The 19,966-nt window shown below is 39.0% G+C and overlaps 2 protein-coding genes across 3 annotated transcripts in view; one reads left to right on the top strand and one right to left on the bottom strand.

Moving 5' to 3' along the window:
• The first annotated feature begins 640 nt into the window (after nt 1-640).
• The window catches only part of chrm3a (cholinergic receptor, muscarinic 3a), a 226,476-nt gene continuing 207,150 nt past the window's right edge, over nt 641-19,966 (top strand). For both annotated transcript variants that reach the window (XR_007424073.1, XM_022672746.2), the window contains exon 1: nt 641-982. The gene's annotated coding sequence lies outside the window, so the exon portion shown is untranslated. The remainder of the gene's footprint in view (nt 983-19,966) is intronic.
• Nucleotides 16,417-18,970, bottom strand: LOC111190600 (zinc finger BED domain-containing protein 4-like). Its single transcript, XM_022664306.2, has 2 exons — nt 17,179-18,970; nt 16,417-17,030 (listed from the first exon to the last, which is right to left on the bottom strand). The coding sequence occupies exons 1-2, from the start codon at nt 18,406-18,408 to the stop codon at nt 16,593-16,595; spliced, it is 1,668 nt and encodes a 555-aa protein (XP_022520027.2). The 5' UTR covers nt 18,409-18,970; the 3' UTR covers nt 16,417-16,592.

Genomic DNA, 19,966 nt, shown 5'->3' with positions numbered 1-19,966 from the left:
GATAAATATAAGATAAAATAAAATAGAATGAAATAAAATAAAATAGATAAGAATAAATGCACAATATAGGGGGAGTAGGCAGGTAGCAGCAACATGAACTCCAGAGTGTAAGATTTCTATAACAGCATGATAGTGTGAATGAGAAGCAGTAACATGATGTCTTTTCCGGGGTAAAGTGACAGTGTTTTTAAATATGTAATTGTCCTTGTAAAGTGTCAGTGCAGCGTGTTGGCTAGGCTGGGTTTAGGAGTCTTTCAGCTTCTGGAATTAAGCTGTTTCTCAGTCTTGTGGTTTTGCACTTGATGCTCCGCAGCCTCCAATAATCCTTTGTGCAGCCTTCACCACTCTCTGCAGAGCTTTCCTGTCTGCAGTAAAACAAACAGATTACATTGATTCAAAAACTACTTATAGGTAAAAAAAAAAAAAAATAAACAAAACAAATAGGAAAGAAAACCAATTCCTCAACTAACAAATTGAACTCCTTTATATAGCTACTTTATAGTGGACACAGCTTTTCTGTTGCTAAGATAATAAAGAGACTCCATAAATAAATCTTATTCAACAAGAAATACATTAAAACGGGTTGACCTTTACGAAATCTAAATTATTAAACAGCTTTTACTACTATACTTACCCATGTTACCCGTGCACAGCCTGTGAATGCAATCTGTCAACCAATCGCAGCGCAGGAGGAGCGCTACTACTGACCAATCCTCGCTCAGGAGGGCGGGACATTTGCGAAGACGGGCGGGAAAAAAACATTCCGCCGGTTCTGCAATTAGTGGCGCTTCTGTAGCGCTGTTTAGTGGATCTGTCGAACCGGTCTGGACTGAGTCAATGACTGAGCGGGTTCTGCTGCTTCGTGTGTGTGTGTGTGTGTCTGTGTGTGTTTATGAGAGTGTGTGTGTGTGAGTGTGTGAGCGTGTGAGGGGGGACTCTCCATCTCCCGTGAACTCCTTTTCTCCGTCTAAATTCGTCAAAGGTAAGCCGAGTTATATCATTATAAAAGCAGGGCTAGCTTATAATAAACTGTGGTGAAGAGCTAGCTTAGCTAACCTAGTTAATAACTAAACTAGCTTAGCTAATAAATAAAAATACGGCTTTTATATTGAGCTTTAAAACTTTAGGTGTTTTTTGTCGCTTGTTTTCGTGGTTAAATTGCTCAGACTGTGTTTAGGAGTGTGTGTGCAGACCTATCTGTCAGTAATTCAGGGGTTTCTCTGGCTTTTCTCACAGAACTCGCTAAACTTTAGCGTAGAGAATGTTTGTTAGCTTAGCTCACCGTTCTGACAGGTTTAACGGCTTTAACGGTTACAGCGCGTGCTTTTTCTTATTGGCTGCTGCTGTTATTTTAAAATTTCGATGTTGGATATTGAAATCTGTAGAAATGCTGTTAGCTCTACTGCATTACCTCAACACTGGGTCCATTCTCGACCAGCACTGTTCCCATTTAAAAACTGTGCCTTTTCCATTGTTATAACAATAAATAACAGTAGTTTCTGCTTTGGGCATTTTGTTCTGAAAAATCTCTTTAATTGCACATTTCTGACTTTTTTCAGTAGTTGAAACACAAGAAAAATGAGACAATTGTTGATAATATCCTAGAAATTTTATTTAGTGAAATCCTGGACTAGTTTTCCAGTAATGGGAATGCAAAGAAAATGAACAAAAAAAATGTTAAATATGAATATGTTGAAATATTGGTGAGGTTGCCAGGGAAAGTTCAGAAACCAATGAGCCTTATTTACATAGGGATTTGCGTCTTATGGAAAGATTTGCATACACAGAGGCTTTTAATGCAATCATTATATTCATGCTGTAATATATTCCCATTTAATCACTTACCACTTCCTATTATAATAATAATAAATACCGACTACTTTTGGCATTTGCTTTGGGCAATCTACACATTTCTCACTTGATTTTCAGTAATTGAACAGGAAATTGTTGATAATATCCTAGAAACGTTAGTTAGTAAGATTCTGGGCTGTCCATTGCCAATGTCAGTTGTGAAACTGCAAGGAAAATGAACAAAAATGGTAAATATGAATATGCTGGGATATTAGTAAGAATGCTAGGGGCAGCTCGGAAACCAGTGAGCCTTATTTTTGAGAGACACCATATGATTACAGAGGGATTTGTGTCTTATGGGAAGATTGGCATAGATGCTTTTATTGCACTTATTATGTTCATGTTGTAATGTATTCCCATTTAATCACTATTGTTATAATAATAAATAAAATAGTACTTTTGGCATCTGCTTTGGGCATTTTGTTCTTGAAAATCTGCAATTTCTTACTTGATTTTAAGTAATGGAACAGAAAATTGTTGATAATATCCTAGAAAGGTTAGTTAGTGAGATGCTGAACTGTCAGTTGTGAAGCTCTGCCCTGAAAATCTTTGTTTTCCAGTAATGTGAATGCAAGACAAAAAGAACAAAATGCTGTTATATGAATATGCTGGAATATTAGTGAGGTTGCCAGGGGCAGCTCTGAAACCAGTGAGCCTCACTTTTGCGATACTCCAAATGATTTACAGAGGGATTTGCGTCTTATGGAAAGATTTGCATACACAAAGGATTTTAATGCACTCATTATATTCATGTTGTAATGTATTCCCATTTAGTAACTTTCCCTTCCTATTGTTATAATAATGAATAAAAGAGTACTTTTGGTGTCTGCTTTGGGCATTTTGTTCTGGAAATCTGCACATTTCTGACTTGATTTTCAGTAGTTGAACAGAAAATTGTTGATAATATCCTAGAAATGTTAGTTATTGAGATGCTGGACTGTCGTTTGCCAAAGTCAGCTCTGAAATTCTGCACTGAAAATATGCGCTGTTTGTTTTCCAGTAATGTGAATGCAAGGAAAATGAACAAAATGCTGTTATATGAATATGCTGGCATATTAGTGAGATTGCTAGGGGCAGCTCGGAAACCAATGAGCCTTATTTTTGAGAGACACCATATGATTACAGAGTGATTTGTGTCTTATGGGAAGATGCTGAACTGTCAGTTGTGAAGCTCTGCACTGAAAATCTTTGTTTTCCTCTAATGTGAATGCAAAGAAAATGAACAAAATGCTGTTATATGAATATGCTGGAATATTAGTGAGGTTGCCAGGGGCAGCTCTGAAACCAGTGAGCCTCACTTTTGCGATACTCCAAATGATTTACAGAGCGTCTTATGGAAAGATTTGCATACACAGAGGATTTTAATGCACTCATTATATTCTTGCCGTAATATATTCCCATTTAATTAACTTACCAATTCCTATTGTTATAATAATGGATAACAGAGTACTTTTGGTGTCTGCTTTTGGCGTTTTTTTCTGGAAAATCTGCACATTTCTGTCTTGATTTTCAGTAATTGAACAGAAAATTGTTGATAATATCCTAGAAATGTTAGTTATTGAGATTCTGGAATCTGCACTTGTTTTCCAGTAATAGTAATGCAAGGAAAATGAACAAAAAATGTCAAATATGAATATGCTGGAATATTAGTAAGATTGCCAGGGACAGCTCTGAAACCGGTGAGCCTCACTTTTGGGAGATACCAAAAGATTTACGGAGGGATTTGCATACACATTATGAGTGCTCTCATTATATTCATGTTGTAATATATAAATGCTGTTACATTACCTCACTACTTCCAATATCTCTTACCACTGTTCCCAGTTAACAACTGACCCAATTAATAATAATAAATAACAGAGTACCTTTGGTATCATCCTTGAGCATTTTATTCTAAAAAACATCTGGAAATTTCAGACACAGCTCTGAAACCAGTGAGCTTCAGTCTTAACTTTTCTAGAAATGCTTTGTGCATTCATTTGTGAGAGCAAAACTAGTATTATCAATGTTGAAATCCTACTTTAGGTACCTCTGGTGAGCTAGAGGAGTGGTCCAAGGTTTTCAAGACACTTGCTTGTCCAGTGATGCTTCTGAAATTCTGATTAGCTAAAACATCCTATAGTAATAATAATAAAACAGTGTATCCTTGGGTTCTGCTTTGGTCATTTTGTATGCATTTCTAAAATGAGATATGTGTGAAGACGGCAATACAAGGTTCCCACTTGCATAGGAAACTGGAAAACTGGACAAATTTGCATTGGAAATGGATGTGAAAATTAAAAGAAATATATTTATATATATATTAATATCCTGGAATATTAGTAAGATTGCCAGGGGCAGCTGTGAAACCAATGAGATTTACAGAGGAATTTGCATTTTATTAAATGATATGCATACACATACATACACATGCATACACAGGCTTTTTATTAACTATTGTATTCATTCAATTGTCCAAGTGTTGTGTTGCTTGCTGTGCATAAGGGTTCTGCGTGTATTTGCCATCTCTGTGTTGTGGTACTTAAACCCCTCTTCATATACCCTTGTTTAGCTACACTGCGTATGTCCAAAATGTGCTTATTCAGTGTTGCTTCTGAAATTAAGGTTTTTAATAAGCAGTTTGTTCCCATTTACTGCAGGAACAGCCTCTATTTTTCTGACAATGCCTTATATTGGATTATATGGGCTTTTACACTAGGTTGTTATGAAGAGGATTTGATTTCATTCAGCCCTGAGTCCATTGGTTAGAGCAACAGTAGTACTATCAGGGTTTGTGTATTAGGCATTTTAAAGTAATGGCTCTGAAAATCTAGACATTTCTATAGACACCTGCTTTTCCGGTATTGCTTTTAAAAATAAGTGTATTAATAAATAGTCTTTTCCCCTTTGTAGCAAGAGGAGCCTCTATTCTGGAAGTACCTGTCTATTTGGTATCTCTTGAGCTATATTAGATGTTCTAATGTCTGTGGACACCTGTTTGTCCAGCGTTTCTTCTAAAATCCTACAATCTTTTGGAAATGCAGAATGCTTTTTACTCGACTTCTGTGAGGAGAATTTAATTACATTTAGCCATGAATGCATTGGTGAGAGCCGTCTTAAATTAATATTACTGAAACAGAATCTTTTCTTTTAAAGAAATCTATTATACAACACTATGTCCAGTAGATTGTAGACACCTAATTGGACTCCACAGCCAAATACTAGAGGGCTTTATACCCCTGTAGTTGATGCCTGGCATTTGGGCATTGTGACAGTACGCTCAAGTGAGGCTGATCCTGAGCATTCTATTCTATTTTCAGTTTATAGGTTGGTTATACAACCTGTGTGCGCTCGACTGACGACCTGTATCAGCAATGGATGCGTCTTAAAGTAGCTGGACTCACTAATTCGGAAAAGGATACGTTTGGACATTTATGACCATGCTGTTTGATTCATTGCACCATTCTGATGTTCGTGTTCTTGATAAGCCTTGGTTTTATCTGCTCTGTGGTTGGTTTGGTCTGCTTTGTGGTGTGAAGTTGTGGGTGTCAGACATAGAAGCTTATAAGAGAGTGTAAACTGAGTGATAAGATTAAGATGTTCTGATACAAAATTTACTACAGTCATTTTAGACAAAGAAAAAAATGTGGATATTGATCTGTTAAATGAAAGGAAAGATCAAGACAAACCATCACTAAGAACATTTTCACACCTGAAAGCTGCACCAGAGTTTGTACCAAGATTGATGTATTTTTGTACATGGTATTTGTTGGGTTTGGTTGGTTTTGGTTTCACACTGCAGTTTAGTGAGTGCACTAAAGAAAGAAAGAAAAAAAGAAAATGCACCAAGTAAACAAACTAATCAACTGATTCAGACCATAGAAACATACTACAGGTGTGAAAATGCTTTTAGAGTATATAACAGAAATTCTATGTTGGTCTTTACTATACTCATATAAAGTAACAATAGAACATTGAAAAATATAACACATTAGACAGCATGGGGTGGGTGTGCACTCACTGCAGGACATCAATATTTCACAGAGGCAGAGATATTATACCCAGTGTAGTAAGCCCATAAATAAACAATATGCCAGATATTAAATACACAACATTATTGACAACACATGTAAAGTAAACAATGGCAGATATTGGCTAGTAGGCTAGTGTTTGGAAGGTCTGAGTCATGTGACTGCATTATTATGGTTAATAGTGTATAGAGAAAAGCTGAGAGACTGATATCTTGGTTTGGTGAAGTCTGTTTAACGCTGATTTGAAACAGGCAGTTGGCAGAATGGGTGGTAACATTTTTCTGCTCTGCTGAACAGTTCATTAATGAGGGGGAGCAAGCGTTCAAGCGCTGTGCAGACCACCCATTGGAGCAGGCAGCAGTTTCTTTGAGCGAGGAAAGGTGGAGGGGAAGCAGACTGTAATGGAAGATGTGAGAATACTTTCAATGAAGGCCCTATAGAAGTGCCTCAGAATCACTCGAGAGCAGTGTTGGGCACGTTACTTTGAAAAAGTAATTAGTTATAGTTACTCGTTACTTCTCCAAAAAAGTAACTGAGTTACTAACGGAGTTACTCCACTATAAAAGTAATTAGTTACCAGTAAAAGTATCTATGCGTTACTTTTTATTATTCGCCCGTCAAAAAAAAAGGAAATCAATTATGCATTTACTACTATTATTAGAAAAATAACAAACGAAAATGAACCCAAAATGTTGACAAAAATATAATCTAACGAATTTCAAAAAAACAAAACGAAATTCTACACAGAACCAAAGAAAATTACTAAAACTTGTAATACTGAAAAAAACGGAAAAAACAGAAAAACGCGTCTGGGGATGAAATTAAACAAACCAAGCCACACTCAAAGGAAATATGTATATATAAACAAAACAAAATAATGGACAAAAACAACAATCTAATGACCGTTAAAATGGTAATAATATAACAGCTTCACCAAAAGAGAATAGAGCTTAGATCGGGCCCAAAAAATCCGACCCGACCCAGCCGGGGCCCGTGCACGTTCTGCCCAAGCCCGAACCATGAACTGTCATTATGAGCCCGACCCGATCCGCCCCATAAACTGTCTGTTTTCGGGCTGATTGAATGAGCGAAATATAATCAGAATTATGTTAATTAACACTATAACATAAAAGCATAAAACTATTATTTAATTTAATTGATTTTTAAGAACAGCTACACACAATGCTGCAAGTCAAACGCGGAGGCGTTCACGTGCGCACCGAGCTACGTGATAACATTTTTCATTTTTATTAAAGTTTAATTTTATTATTATTTTTTTTCTGTTCAGTAAGTTTTTAGGGTGGGCTTGCTAGTTTTTATTAGTTTTCACACATCTCATCTGAGAGATCAATCTAAGAAACGTGAGAGAGAAAGAGAGAGAGAGAAAGAGAGAGAGAGAGAAAGAGAGAGAGAGAGAGAGAGAGAGAGAGATTTGCCTGTTCTGGTATGAGCTACTCACAGGTAAATGTTCTCACACACTGTATCTCCTGTTTCTCTTTCATCTGCCTCGCACACATATTGTAATCCCATACATAATTCTGCAGTTTCTCAGTGTTTTCTGTCGTATTTTGCGGCTAGCGCGAGCGCTTTACACAAGAACTAACGGACCACGAGGTGCCGCGCACTCGGCACAACACCGCCCGCTGTACAACTCCGCTGTACAACAGCGCTTATAAATAAATTAAACACGAAAATTAGGGTATTCTATCAGTAATTTCAGTTCGTTTTAGTTTGTTTTATAAACACAAAATACAGTTTGAGATAGTTAGTTTTTTTCCTTTTAATTACCGTTTTTATTAGATTCAGTTAACACAAATGTTTTTTTCACTTTCAGTTTTCGCTATTTCGTTCGCTTTAGTGAACAGTAATAATTGGTTACTTAGCAACATTGTGATTATCACACCAGAGCTTTATATAAAATAAAAATAGGAGCCCGATTTTGGGTCGGTCCTCGGGTCAGGTCGGGTTCGGGCAGAGAATCTAAGCTCTAAAAGAGAAAGCAGCAGCACCACAAAAACCGGAGCAGCTAAAAAAAGATTAACGTCCTTAATTCGGAACTTTGGCTGTCCACGGCAATCACTGAATTAATTAAAGCACGCAAATCGTCACAATTGTGCCTCACTTCACCACGCCAAACCACAGGCACAGCGGCCAGAAGCTCAAGTTCACCGGAAAGAGGAGGGGTTAACCAGGGCAAAGCGAAGTAAAAAAAAAAAGTTCATAGAGCGGCTAAAGTAACGAACAGTAACGGGGTGTCGGAAATGGTAACGGCGTTATAGTTACAGTCATAGTAATTAGTTAGATTACTCGTTACTGAAAAAAAGTAACGGCGTTAGTTTTAACGCCGTTACTCCCAACACTGCTCGAGAGACACCACAGGAAGAACAACCTCTGTTACATCGTCTTAACGAGGCATGAGATATTCTCCTCCCACTTGCAGGTGCTGGTGACAGTGGGCCATAAAGTTGAAAGACTCAACAGGCAGAGATAAATGGGTGGGAAAATGCCCCCTGAGGAACACTGTTCATTTATTTAAAGCTAAACTCTAAGCTCTGTGTACAAGCTTATCACATACAGGATGGTGCATACACCTACACACAGTTAAATACAGGGAAATTATGTAGAACAGCAAAGAGAACTGTTTTAATAGCAAAAGAATGGGTGGATTTTTTTTTCTACTTTGTTCATTAAAGTAAAAACTAGGGTTGCACTAATACCAGTTTGTTCTTTTGATACTAATAACTAATCTTTAGTCGAATATTTGTGGGTCATTAAAAAGTCTTAAAAGGTCTCGTGTAGCAAAAATTAAGGCCTTAATTCATCTTAAAATGCAAAAGTCACAATTAAACAATTTTTCATACTTTATATGCATATTACTGATCTTGGATAAGACCAAATGCTACATTAATGCCACATAAGATGCCAGGCAAACTTGGTACTGATTCCCCTAATTATTAGAATTTTTTTTTATTAGCAGAAATTTTTAGTTATTTCCACTTTAAGTTCAACAGTGCCGATCAATCTTCCCTTCTCTACAAGTAAGGTCAGCAATGTGAGGCAAAAGTACAAAATAAACAACATACCAGGGTTATTATAAAAGTCCAGGATCAGTACATGGCAAAATATTAACAAAGTAAATGCAGAAATTGAAAATTGGGAAACAGGCAAGCAGTTCTGAAAATATGAATACAAAGAAATTACACTTTGTAGTGAAAGTGTAACAACAATGAATACTCAGCAGTGAGTGAATGAAAGAGGAAGTATATATACACAGTGTAACAGGTGAAGTCATTCAGAATTCAGGTGAATTTAACCAGGGCAGAGAGATATGAGTTGTGGTGTGTGATGTGAGAGTCCGGGGCATTATGGGAGATTGAATTTGTTGTTATGAGTTTGTTGTCAGAAGCCATTGAAGGCAGAGCAGGCACACTAGAGGCATGACAAATATTTTAAACCAACAAAGAGACAATTAATCTTTAATTAAAGCCAATCCATGATAGGCTATGTATGAAATAAGAAATGAATACAGACTTAAAATATCAGTTTTGTTTAGTAGTTAATGACCAACAACAATAACCTTTGTTATTAATGCTCTCAATTTTACATGCAAAATTCACAAACAAATTTCCATCAAGTTTAAAGACTTGTTATGTAGTTCTGCATTATTTTAATGTCTATAGCAAGCCAATGTATTGGTGCAGTAAATAACCTGTCCCTTGTCCCAGAAGTCTAACTTTATATTTTTACCTTACAGGGAAAGAAAATACATTTTAAACCCAACATGCTTATTCCAGAATTTGTTAACTAAAACATTACTACAAGTAATCTTGAGAACGCAGTGATAGAAACGAAATATCAGGATTAACAGAACCATTCAGTAAATGTGTTTAGAATTGAGTTTTACTCCATTATCATTTGATCAGTAGAGAAAATAAGGTGAGACATCTTATCCAGGAGACCTGCTTCCCCCGCATTACCCTACCATTGATTACCAGCAGAGTGTGGGATGATTGACCTCTGCGGAAATCAATGTGCATCTAAATCGTTTTCAGGATGTTCTGCTCAAGGATGTTGCCTTCACATGCTGCAAGTTCTGCTGTGTCCTAACGATAGGCGGACTCATCAATATCTTTGATCAAACCCAATAAAATGTTGTCTCCTGCAAGCACAATGAACTTAACCAAGCAGTGGACAGAGTACAGCAGTGGGCCAGTATTAACTGCTTCAGGTTCTGGTAGGTCTTTATCTCCTGTCCGTCGAGATGTTGGGTCTTTCGAGATGTTGGGTCTGTCGGGATGTTGACCCACTTGGCACTATGAGATGAAGAAGCATAGCATGCAGCCGCTTCAGGATGATTGTATTCACTGGCAGCACTAAAATCAATAAAGAAACTCTGGCATAAGGAGACTTATTTTGATGGCATCTTCTTCTTCTAAACACTTGGGTGTGTAGGCAAACTACTGGGAATCTAGATGCAGGGTTTCCGCCACGTTCATTTCAGTGCGGCGGTCCGCCACGCCTTCGTTCTTCCCCGCCACCCTTCGTGAAAATTCGGAGCCCGGCGTTTTTCCCGCGCTTGATCAGCGTTGCCCCGCCCTTTCTCGTTTCTGACACTGGAATTTGATCATCTCGACAGGACACCGGCTGTCAAACTGGACAACTGAATCCGAGGTATGTGGCGCTGAAATGATGTTTTTTTATATTTGTGAACAAGTTGTTGAACATTGTTCAAGGGTTATATCGGTAATATGTTGTAGACGTAGCCTACACAACAGGGCTGGTTTCGCATGTTGCATCTATTTCGGGAGGCTACAGGTGAGGGCTTCTCTAGCCGTAATTCCTAAACGCACAGCTGTGTTCCAGTCCTGCACATGTAGCAGGGTGGCCGCGGGTCCTTAAAAAGTCTTAAATGGTATTAAATTTCATTTTTGTCAAATAAGGCCTTGAAAAGTCTTATTTTGTCTTAAAATTTCAACCAAAATGTCTTAAATTTGCCGGAGCTAAATTTAGGGGGGAATAATTCCGTCAGCCATGTGTTGAACTTCGGGGGTGGAAATCGGTAGTTAGTCATGCAGTGCCAACATAACGCGCGCGCGAGAGAGAGAGTGTGAGTATAGGACACAGCGAGAGAGAGAGACTGAAACATAACGCGAGAGAGAGAAAGAGAGAGAGCGAGAGCGCGCCTGTAAATAGCGAGAGAGAGAGACTGAAACATAATGCGAGAGAGAGAGAGAGAGAGAGAGAGAGAGAGACTGAAACATAATGCGCGCGCGCGAGAGAGAGATGAATTAAACAGTGATTAAACAGCTTCAACTTACGCAGGTGTCCACTCAGGCTCACTCACCTGGTGGAGTGAAAATCACGCTATGTTTCTGTTTCTGGAGCTGTCATAAAGCAAGGATGTAGGGCCCTAGAATAGAGGCACCCTAGAACAGCTCTGTGATGCATTTGTTTTCACGGTCCAGTAAACATTTTATTGTAATTAAATTAAAGATTAAAGATATTGATATGTATAATTTAACATTTTGTGTTGCACACTTTTACGTTTACCGTATCTGAAAAAAGAACAATAAGGATTTATTTTAAAGAAACCTACTTTTTGCAACTTTTTGTTTTAAGTGGGCATTTTTCAGTGACAGTTGGAAATAAAGAAAATAACTGGAAACATGTGTAATTGTGTTATATCGTGATATCATTAACGTGATATAAATTATCGGTTCCCAACCGGGGGGTCCTGCCACCGCACCTTCAAGGAAATCCTGGGGGAAACCCTGTAGATGCTTGTATTTGTTGTTCTTCAGAATAATTTTAAACGCTTTCATGGTTAGAAAACATTCAGATATTCTCATTTAAACCATGGAACTGTTGTGGAGGTTTTAAAACAACCGTCCATATGCCCAAGGCATGCTTGTGTATGCTGGAAGAAACGGTTTGATTGGCTTGGAGCCTAGTTGTACCCATCTGGTGGTTGAGTTTTCCAGCAATTTAGCATTTTGAGGATTTTTTAAACCTGGGCCCATATTGATCATCTGCCTCAACATAAGAACGCTGATCAAGTCTAATCAGTACTGGTCATCTAAGGATTTCTACTTTAAGAAGTGAAATAAATATGGGCAAAATATGGGCTCTGGTTTGAGAGGTTCACAAGCGATGTTGTATTGTAATATATTGTAAAGGTGTCTCTTTGAGAACTCTGCAGTGTAGCAGTAATGCAGTGGTGTAAGTAGAAGCACTGGGAAGTGGAGGTTGAAGTGTCTAAGGAGTTTTTTCAGGTAAGAAAGGGCTGCATCTGTTGTAGACCAGAAGGTAAAGGGGTAAGATGAGTGTCAGCTTGCCTCATGAGTTTGGATTTGTGCTTGTATTTGCCAGTTCCATGCAAGAAAACATATAATCCATAAGAATCCCTTGCTTCTGTGGGTCTGCTTCTTGATTTTTTTGTGAAGTTTACAAGCTTTTCTGGCATGGAGCACTTAAAAATGTGTGCTGGCACTAGGTTTGAAAACAGCTTCCACAGAGCAAGCAAACTCATGTCCAGAAAAAAAGGCTAATGTGAAAATGTCCATAGCTTAGTCCATACCTTGTTTGGTCTATAAATTTGGACTTTTCAGTTTAGTCCAAACAAAAAATTAAGGTGTGAAATGTTTCACCTTCACACCACAGTTTGGACCAATTTTGCTCCCCACGCAGCAAAATTATTACATTACATTACATTACATTTTATTTGGCAGACGCTTTTGTCCAAAGCGACTTACAATAGTCAAGTACAATGTAAAATAAGTTTAAAGGTAAAACATCTTTGGATAGGGATAAAAGGAGGTCAAAGGGGAATAATAGGATAGAGGAGTGAAGGAGGGGAAGAAGGAAATGAGGTTAGAAGTAGTTAGTGAGTTAGAGGTGTTAAGAGAGTAAGTGCTCTTTGAAGAGCTCTGTCTTCAGGAGTTTCTTAAAGATAGCGAGAGATTCTCCTGATCTGGTAGTGGAGGGTAGTTTGTTCCACCATTGGGGAACTCTGTATGAGAACAGTCTGGATTGCTTTGTGTGAATGTTTGGCAAAGCGAGGCGACGTTCATTGGAGGAGCGCAGCGGCCGGGAGGTATCGTAAGCCTTCAGGAGTGAGTGCAGGTAGGAAGGAGCCTGTTCTGTCATCACCTTGTAGGCGATTGTAAGAGCTTTGAATTTGATGCGAGCATGAACTGGTGCAAATGGGTGCAAATGCCTATACTTGTTATATCTGTATCTACTGTAACTGTAGTTTATATACAAGAAGTGAAGGAAATCCAACAGTATTGGATCTGTGTTTACTGTTTGGCATTTCACACATGCATGCAAAGGGAGTTTGGTAAAACCCCTGAAAGTGCAACTGGCTTAATGTAGTCCATGTAGGTGAAGACAAAAACATATCAAAACATAGCAAAGTTCTTTAATGCGCTCACTAAACTGCAGTGTGAAACCAAAACCGTTATCTTAAAAAAATTGGGCCATATCGTCCATCCCTAGTTTAGACTCTGATCTTCACTTTTACATCTGAAAAAACATTAGTTATTAAATTAGTTATTATCTTCTGATGTAAGACAGATTTAGACAGATATTTTTGTCAGTGCAGGTGTTCAAATGACGTGTGAGGTCTTCACATTGCTGCAGGTGTCCAGGTTGCTAGAGCTTGAGGCGTTCCTCGACAAACTCAAGCAGTTTTAGGTGCTCATCATCTGGCTGTGGTGCAACCAAAGTGTGAATGCAGTATCAGACTGTCTGCATCAATGCATGACCAAGTTGTTGAAGAACAGTGTGCAAGAACAGGCAGAGGAGAACCTTGAACTGTGCTGTAAAAACTAAAGCCACCTTGGATAAACAGGGCAGAATTGAATTGGATTAGCTCCAGCACCTTGTTAGTCAATAGGCTCTCTGCCCACTGGAATATAAACACTGTCCAGGATAATAGTTGCGAACTTGCCTTGAGCTTAGAATGCCTTGCAGTTAATAAACAAATACCAGGACATGAGATCGAAATAGTCGACACACCACTCTTTTCACCATGCTTTTTGCAGTGGCGGGGTCCACTTATTTTTTGTTTTACTGGGTTACATGTTAAGTGTCACATTTTTTCCAGGTGAATCTGCAGATAACAAGCCACCTCCATGGCGTTGTCAGCATTGTCACTGGATCTGTAAATCCAGACAGTTCCTCTGGGAGTCAGTATTTTGTAGCTTGTCCATTGTATTGCTTAGGAAGTAAAGTACTGGAGAAGGGGAATATGTAATTTCTAATTAAGATTAACAATAAACACAATGCACAACAGCACAGTGCAATTCAGCTTTCACATTTAATCCACTCGTGACAATGAACATACACTAATACTAGTGTTTTTGGAGGGCCAATTACCCCACCCACTCCTTAGTCTTCAAACCATCATCAGTAATTTTCCCAACACTAGGAGGGTGCCTTCTCGGACACATGTAATGTCAATCATAGTTCCATGGGTACTCTGTTTGTAGATGCGCTGTTTGGCTTGTGAGCACTGCATCGCTGCTAGGTTACCTGTATATGGCGGAGTAATACATAGAGAACTTCGGTTACAGTGCATTACTGGCTGATAACGGCACTCATAGAACGCCTCTCAGCCAATCACATTGCAGGGTCTGACTTCTCGGACACATGCAATGTCAGTCATAGTTCCATGGGTGCGCTGTTTGGCTTGTGAGCGCTGCATCGCTGCTAGGTTACCTGTATATGGCGGAGTAATACATGGAAGACTTTGGTTACAGTGCATTACTGGCTGATAACGGCACTCATAGAACCCCTCTCAGTCAATCACATTGCAGGGTCTGACTTAACTGTGGTTCAATTGTTATTAAGGCACTAAGAATACACATGGAATGGAATGTGCAGCCACCTTAGTTTCTTAGGGGTTAAGTGGCTTCGCTCAAGGGCACCTCCAGCTGTCCAAGCCTGTCTTGTTGACTGAAACAACAATCTTCTTGTCCCAAGCCCTGATCTTTTAGGCCATGGTTGTATCCCAAAAATCCCACAAAAGAGAAACAACAAGCTTAAAAGGGGTTGCCTGTAGTTCCTATATTTTTTATTGATTGATGTTTTTTTAGGAGTAAAGAATTACTATCAGTATTAGATGATTTTTAGCCCAACAGTGTGATGACGTTGGCTACGTTCACATTACCCAGCTAAAGTGACTCAAATTAAATTTTTGGCTCAATGCAAATCAGCTTTGAGTCACTTTCAAATGTGGTCCTAAATTGGATACGTATCCAGTCCATATGACACTAAGCTACATAGAAGCTACATGCTTCTCTCTTGTACCCAAACGTCTCTTGGTGCAGCTAAACAGCAAAAGCAAACCGCCTGGCCTTTTTTCTCCTCCTCGACCTGAGCTGTTTACTGACTCTGTTTACTGGTCAGCTGTTTACTGGTCTGAAGTTTTTTGTTGTTGGTAAAGTAGGCGACATTTATACACAAATTAATGTGCGCATGTGAGGCGTTTCAGGGACAGATTTGATCACATTACACAGATACAGGTCACCCACATTTGTGAATGTGAACCTTCAAGATAGCCAAATCCGATCTGAGCAAGAAATCAGATTTGAACAAAGTGAGTTGTAATGTGTACTAGGGCTGGCCCGAATAGCGTTTTCTGAGCTCCGGATATTCGGCACTGATTCGAAGCGAATATTCGAAGCTTCGTTTTAAAAAAAAAGACTGATTAAAAACGGATTAAAATACGAAAAAATGTCAGGAATAAAAGGTATTGACAAAATATAAAGAAAAAGAAAAGCATGACCTTATGTAGAAACAAAGAATAGTAATTTTATTTTACTATTAAAAAGTAACAAAACATTAAATTAAATATACTTATAATTTAATATATATATTCAGAATTATGTTAATTAACACTGTAACAGCATAGCGATAAATCGGTAAATTAGGCTACAAGAATGATGTCTGAATAACTTTCCTCTAATCTGATCTAATTTAACATAGTTTAAGAATATAAAATACTTTCTGGACAAACACATTTTTTTGTTTTAAGTATAACCCAAGTACTAAAACACAGCTATTCACAGGGCCGGGTTGCGCAGCGGATTAGCCGCCGCGGACACTGGGCCGGCTTGCACAGCGGAGATGTGGTGTGGGGGACTTAGTCATTCACTGGGCCGATGTGCGCAGCGAAAAAATCGGGGGGGGAAACACAAAAAAGACATGAGACGCGGGGAGAAACATTCTGTAAAGAACAAACTTTTAATAGCTTCAAAAGAAATCAATATTAAATTATTATAGATTACAGGGAAGCTTAAACAAACGCCAAATTTAATAACGGAGCACACACATTAAAAATACCTTAAACATAGCAATGCAACCTCCTTGAACACTGCAAATAAAAATAATTATTTTACGAAATGAAATTATTAAGCCATCTAATAAGAGTATTGCTGCTAAAATAGATTGCAAATATATATATAAATATATATATTATAATTGCAATAAAAATAAAAAATGTAAATACTTTGACTAACAAAGTGTAATAAATGTAACAAAACAGCACACGTCCCACCATTAACATAGTAACACAGAAAAGAACACTTTAAAAACAAAACACTGAGTGTAGGAAATTTAACAAAATAGCAGGTCGCGCCGTTAAATAACAGGAAAGCCTAAAAAGAACTTTAAATTAACATTTTAAATACAAAAACAGTAACACTATGTAAGTACGTATACGTATAACTACACCTTCTTCATGTTGTGTGCAAGAAACACAAGTTTGTTCACATTTTCTGGTAAAAGTGAGCTTCGTGTCTTGTTAACTATGTAGCCGGCCTTGGAAAGAATACGCTCCGACGGGGTCGATGTGGCCGGTACGCAAAGGCAGTATTTAGCTGCGAAAGCTAGTTTGGGGTAGCGGTCGCTGTTTTGTTTCCACCATGTGAGTGGACCAGACTGGACTTTTGTTGTGTCCTTTAAATACTGCTCCATCTCTTTCGCTGCACTGGATTCATTGTGCTCTTCCTCTTCTTCATCAGACTGCATCAGCATTGAAATCTCCTGCTGTCTCCGTTTCTTGTGTGGTGGTGCTTCGGGCTCCTCTTCTCCTCCTGCTGCCTGCTCTTTTTCCTCCCCTGGAACAGCCTGTTGCTGGTGCAGATGTTCAGCCAGATGGACAACCTTAACCAAATAGCATTTTATTAGTAAAATCTGCCTGCACTCTATAGTGTATAATAGTATATATTGTACTTTATTTGAATTTTACTTTAGCGTAATATTCTAGTACATATTTAAGAATAGCAATGTATTTAATTTTAAAAAGCCTAACCTCCGTGTAGACGAGGTTCCTCATGTCATTTTGAAGGAATTTTAAATGTTTGAATCGTTGGTCCAGTGCTGAAGAAAGGAGGTAGATGCTCTTGGGCTCCATAGTCAAAAGCTGCCATCGGTTGTCGATCTCCGTGATGAGGGTCTTTTTCATTTCTCTGATGGCTGGGGTTTCGTCCTCCTCCTCGAGTGACAGGTGGCGTTTCTTCAGGTTAAAGAGCATTGGCACAGCTGAGGACAATGACACGTTCTCCTCCTGTGAGAGCACCTCCGTGAGCGTGATTAGGGGCCTAAGTACTTCTACTAAATCTTGTGCCAGTTTCCACTGCTCGGTTGACAGATCCAGGGTGCGATCACCTTTCTTCGTAATGCTGGGATCTGACAAAACAGCCGTCACCGGCCATCGTTGCTCCAACAGCCGGTCAAGCATTTCACATGTGGAGTTCCAACGAGTAGCGATGTCTTGTGTAAGACTGTGCTCAACAACATTTTGCTGCTTTTGTTTATCTTTTAGGGCAATTGTAGCTTTCGCACTTTTTTTGAAGTGTCCCACTAGATTCCTAGCAGCCGAAATTGTGCGACGTACTCTGTCCTGTTTTAGAGCACTGTTTATGCATAGCTGTAGTGTGTGTCCTGAGCAGAAAACTCCTTGAACGTTGCCCCATTTTTCTGGTTCCTTCTTCAGAGTTTCCGTGCTCAGCTTCATATTGCTAGCGTTGTCGTGAACAACTGCTACTCGCTTATAATTTGGAATAGCGAAGGACTCCGCCACTTCTCCAAGCAGTTGCGCTATATGGACGCCCGTATGGCTCACCTCCATTGCTTTGGTTGCCAATACAAAGTTACAAAGTTCCCACTCCTGATTTATAAAGTGACATGTGACTGACATGTAAGCTTCCATGTTCAACGAGGTCCAAATGTCTGTTGTTAAACTTAATGCAGAGGAGTTTTCAATAAAAGCTGAAACTTGATCTTGGAGATCGCTGTACTTCAGAGACAAGGCCTGTGAAATACTGGAGCGTTTGGGGAGAACGTAACCGGGCTCCATCTTTTTCATTAATTGTTTGAAGCCTTCGCCTTTGACTACGTTAATGGGTCTCATATCTAGTGCGATGAACTCTACTATAGCATCTGTTATCTCTTTCTTTCTTTTCTCTGTTATTGCTTTCTGGAAGTGGAGGCTTTGCTGTGTCGTTTTGTCGGTTGAAGATGTCGATGGCTGCGAAGCCATACAGACGGTATGCACCTATACAGACGGAAGCTGTTAATAGACTGGGCATTTTTTTTTTGTGATTTAGCACCTAGTGTTGCCACATTACCCCTTACATTTTATTATATAAATCAGTTTCGAAGTGCCTGCAAGTTATTATCATGTATAACATTACTGTTAATGTCAGACATAAGCAGCTTCGTCATGGCAAAACAGGGCAGACACTATTTAAGCCAAGTTTGCTAGCAGGAATAATCTTGTTTTTTTTTACACCGTCAAGAAATAATACTTACCGCATTTAGATGATTCCTCAAGCTTGATGTGCCACCATGATATGCCATCTGAATATCGCATATTTGGCACACTGCCTTTGTCTTGTCGGCATTCAATTTAAAATGCTTCCAAACAGCTGAGCTTCTCGGCATTTTGCCTCTCATATACCGCCATTAACCTGAACGGAACTGTAACGTTAGAGTGAGGCGGAGCTAAGAAAAAAAAAAAAAACGAATATCCGAATACCAAAATTAAAAACCGAATACCTACTCAACGAACGAATATCCGAATATCCGAATATTCGGGTCCAGCCCTAATGTGTACGTAGTCTAATTTTATTGGTATCACTATATTAATTTTCATTATAAACATTAATAAACAATTAATAAGAGCAAACTCAAACCACACTTGGATTTAGCAACAGAGGGAGCTCTTTGCCCTGCAGCCTGTGCTTACGTAACAGTGTGAGGTAGAGGTTTTTCCAGCACCAGTTCCTGACCTTTCTCTCTCTCTTTGACGTACACAATCGTACGCACACACACGCACACACACGCACACACATCTGTCTGTCTTGCTGTCAGTCACGTCTCATTAGTTCGTTACCATTAGGCAGGCTAGATTTGTAAATTAGGGAGCAATGAAGCTATGCCTCGCTAGCTGCTTTAAATCATGAGCAATTCTCTCTGAGAACATTACAGATCAGCAGCTCTCACAGAGTTGAGCTGAGGCTACCCACAGTAGATGATGGTCAGGAAGCCTTCTGAACTGACGGCGATGTGCATCCGTGCTCAGCCAGGTGAAAACACAGCTGACGGGCTAATGTGGCTCGTTCATTGTTATGCTAGTCAGCGAGCAGTGTCCTTTCCAGATGGATTAGAGTAAAGCAAAGTACACAGAGGTGATTGGGCTTTATTTTTTTATTTAGCCAGACCAAAGCTGTTAAAACAGTATACATCACCATTAGCTTCAAGGCACATGCTCTTAGAGTCGCAAACACACACACACACACACACCCTCAGCTCTGTCTTTGTTTGTGATCATAAATACACTTCAATGGCATTTTTCTTTACAAGTTTGTATAGTCTGTCCTCCAGAATGATAATACTGGAACCCCTGTGTTCAGGGTTTGGCCTAAGTCCAGTCAGTTGTAGTTTACGCCCTGGTCTGTCCTTGCTTGTCCGCTTGGACAAGTGCCATGACATATGACTGGACCTTCAGGCAGCCTCGCTTTTCTTCTTTTACCGTATAAGCATTGGAGACTCTGGTGTTATTTGTTCTCAAATTGGCAAGATTTACATCAAGGCAC

Source organism: Astyanax mexicanus, chromosome 14 (genome assembly GCF_023375975.1).
Source record: "Astyanax mexicanus isolate ESR-SI-001 chromosome 14, AstMex3_surface, whole genome shotgun sequence".
In the NCBI taxonomy this organism is placed as follows: domain Eukaryota; kingdom Metazoa; phylum Chordata; class Actinopteri; order Characiformes; family Acestrorhamphidae; genus Astyanax; species Astyanax mexicanus.
This window is presented reverse-complemented; position numbering and strand designations above follow the sequence as displayed.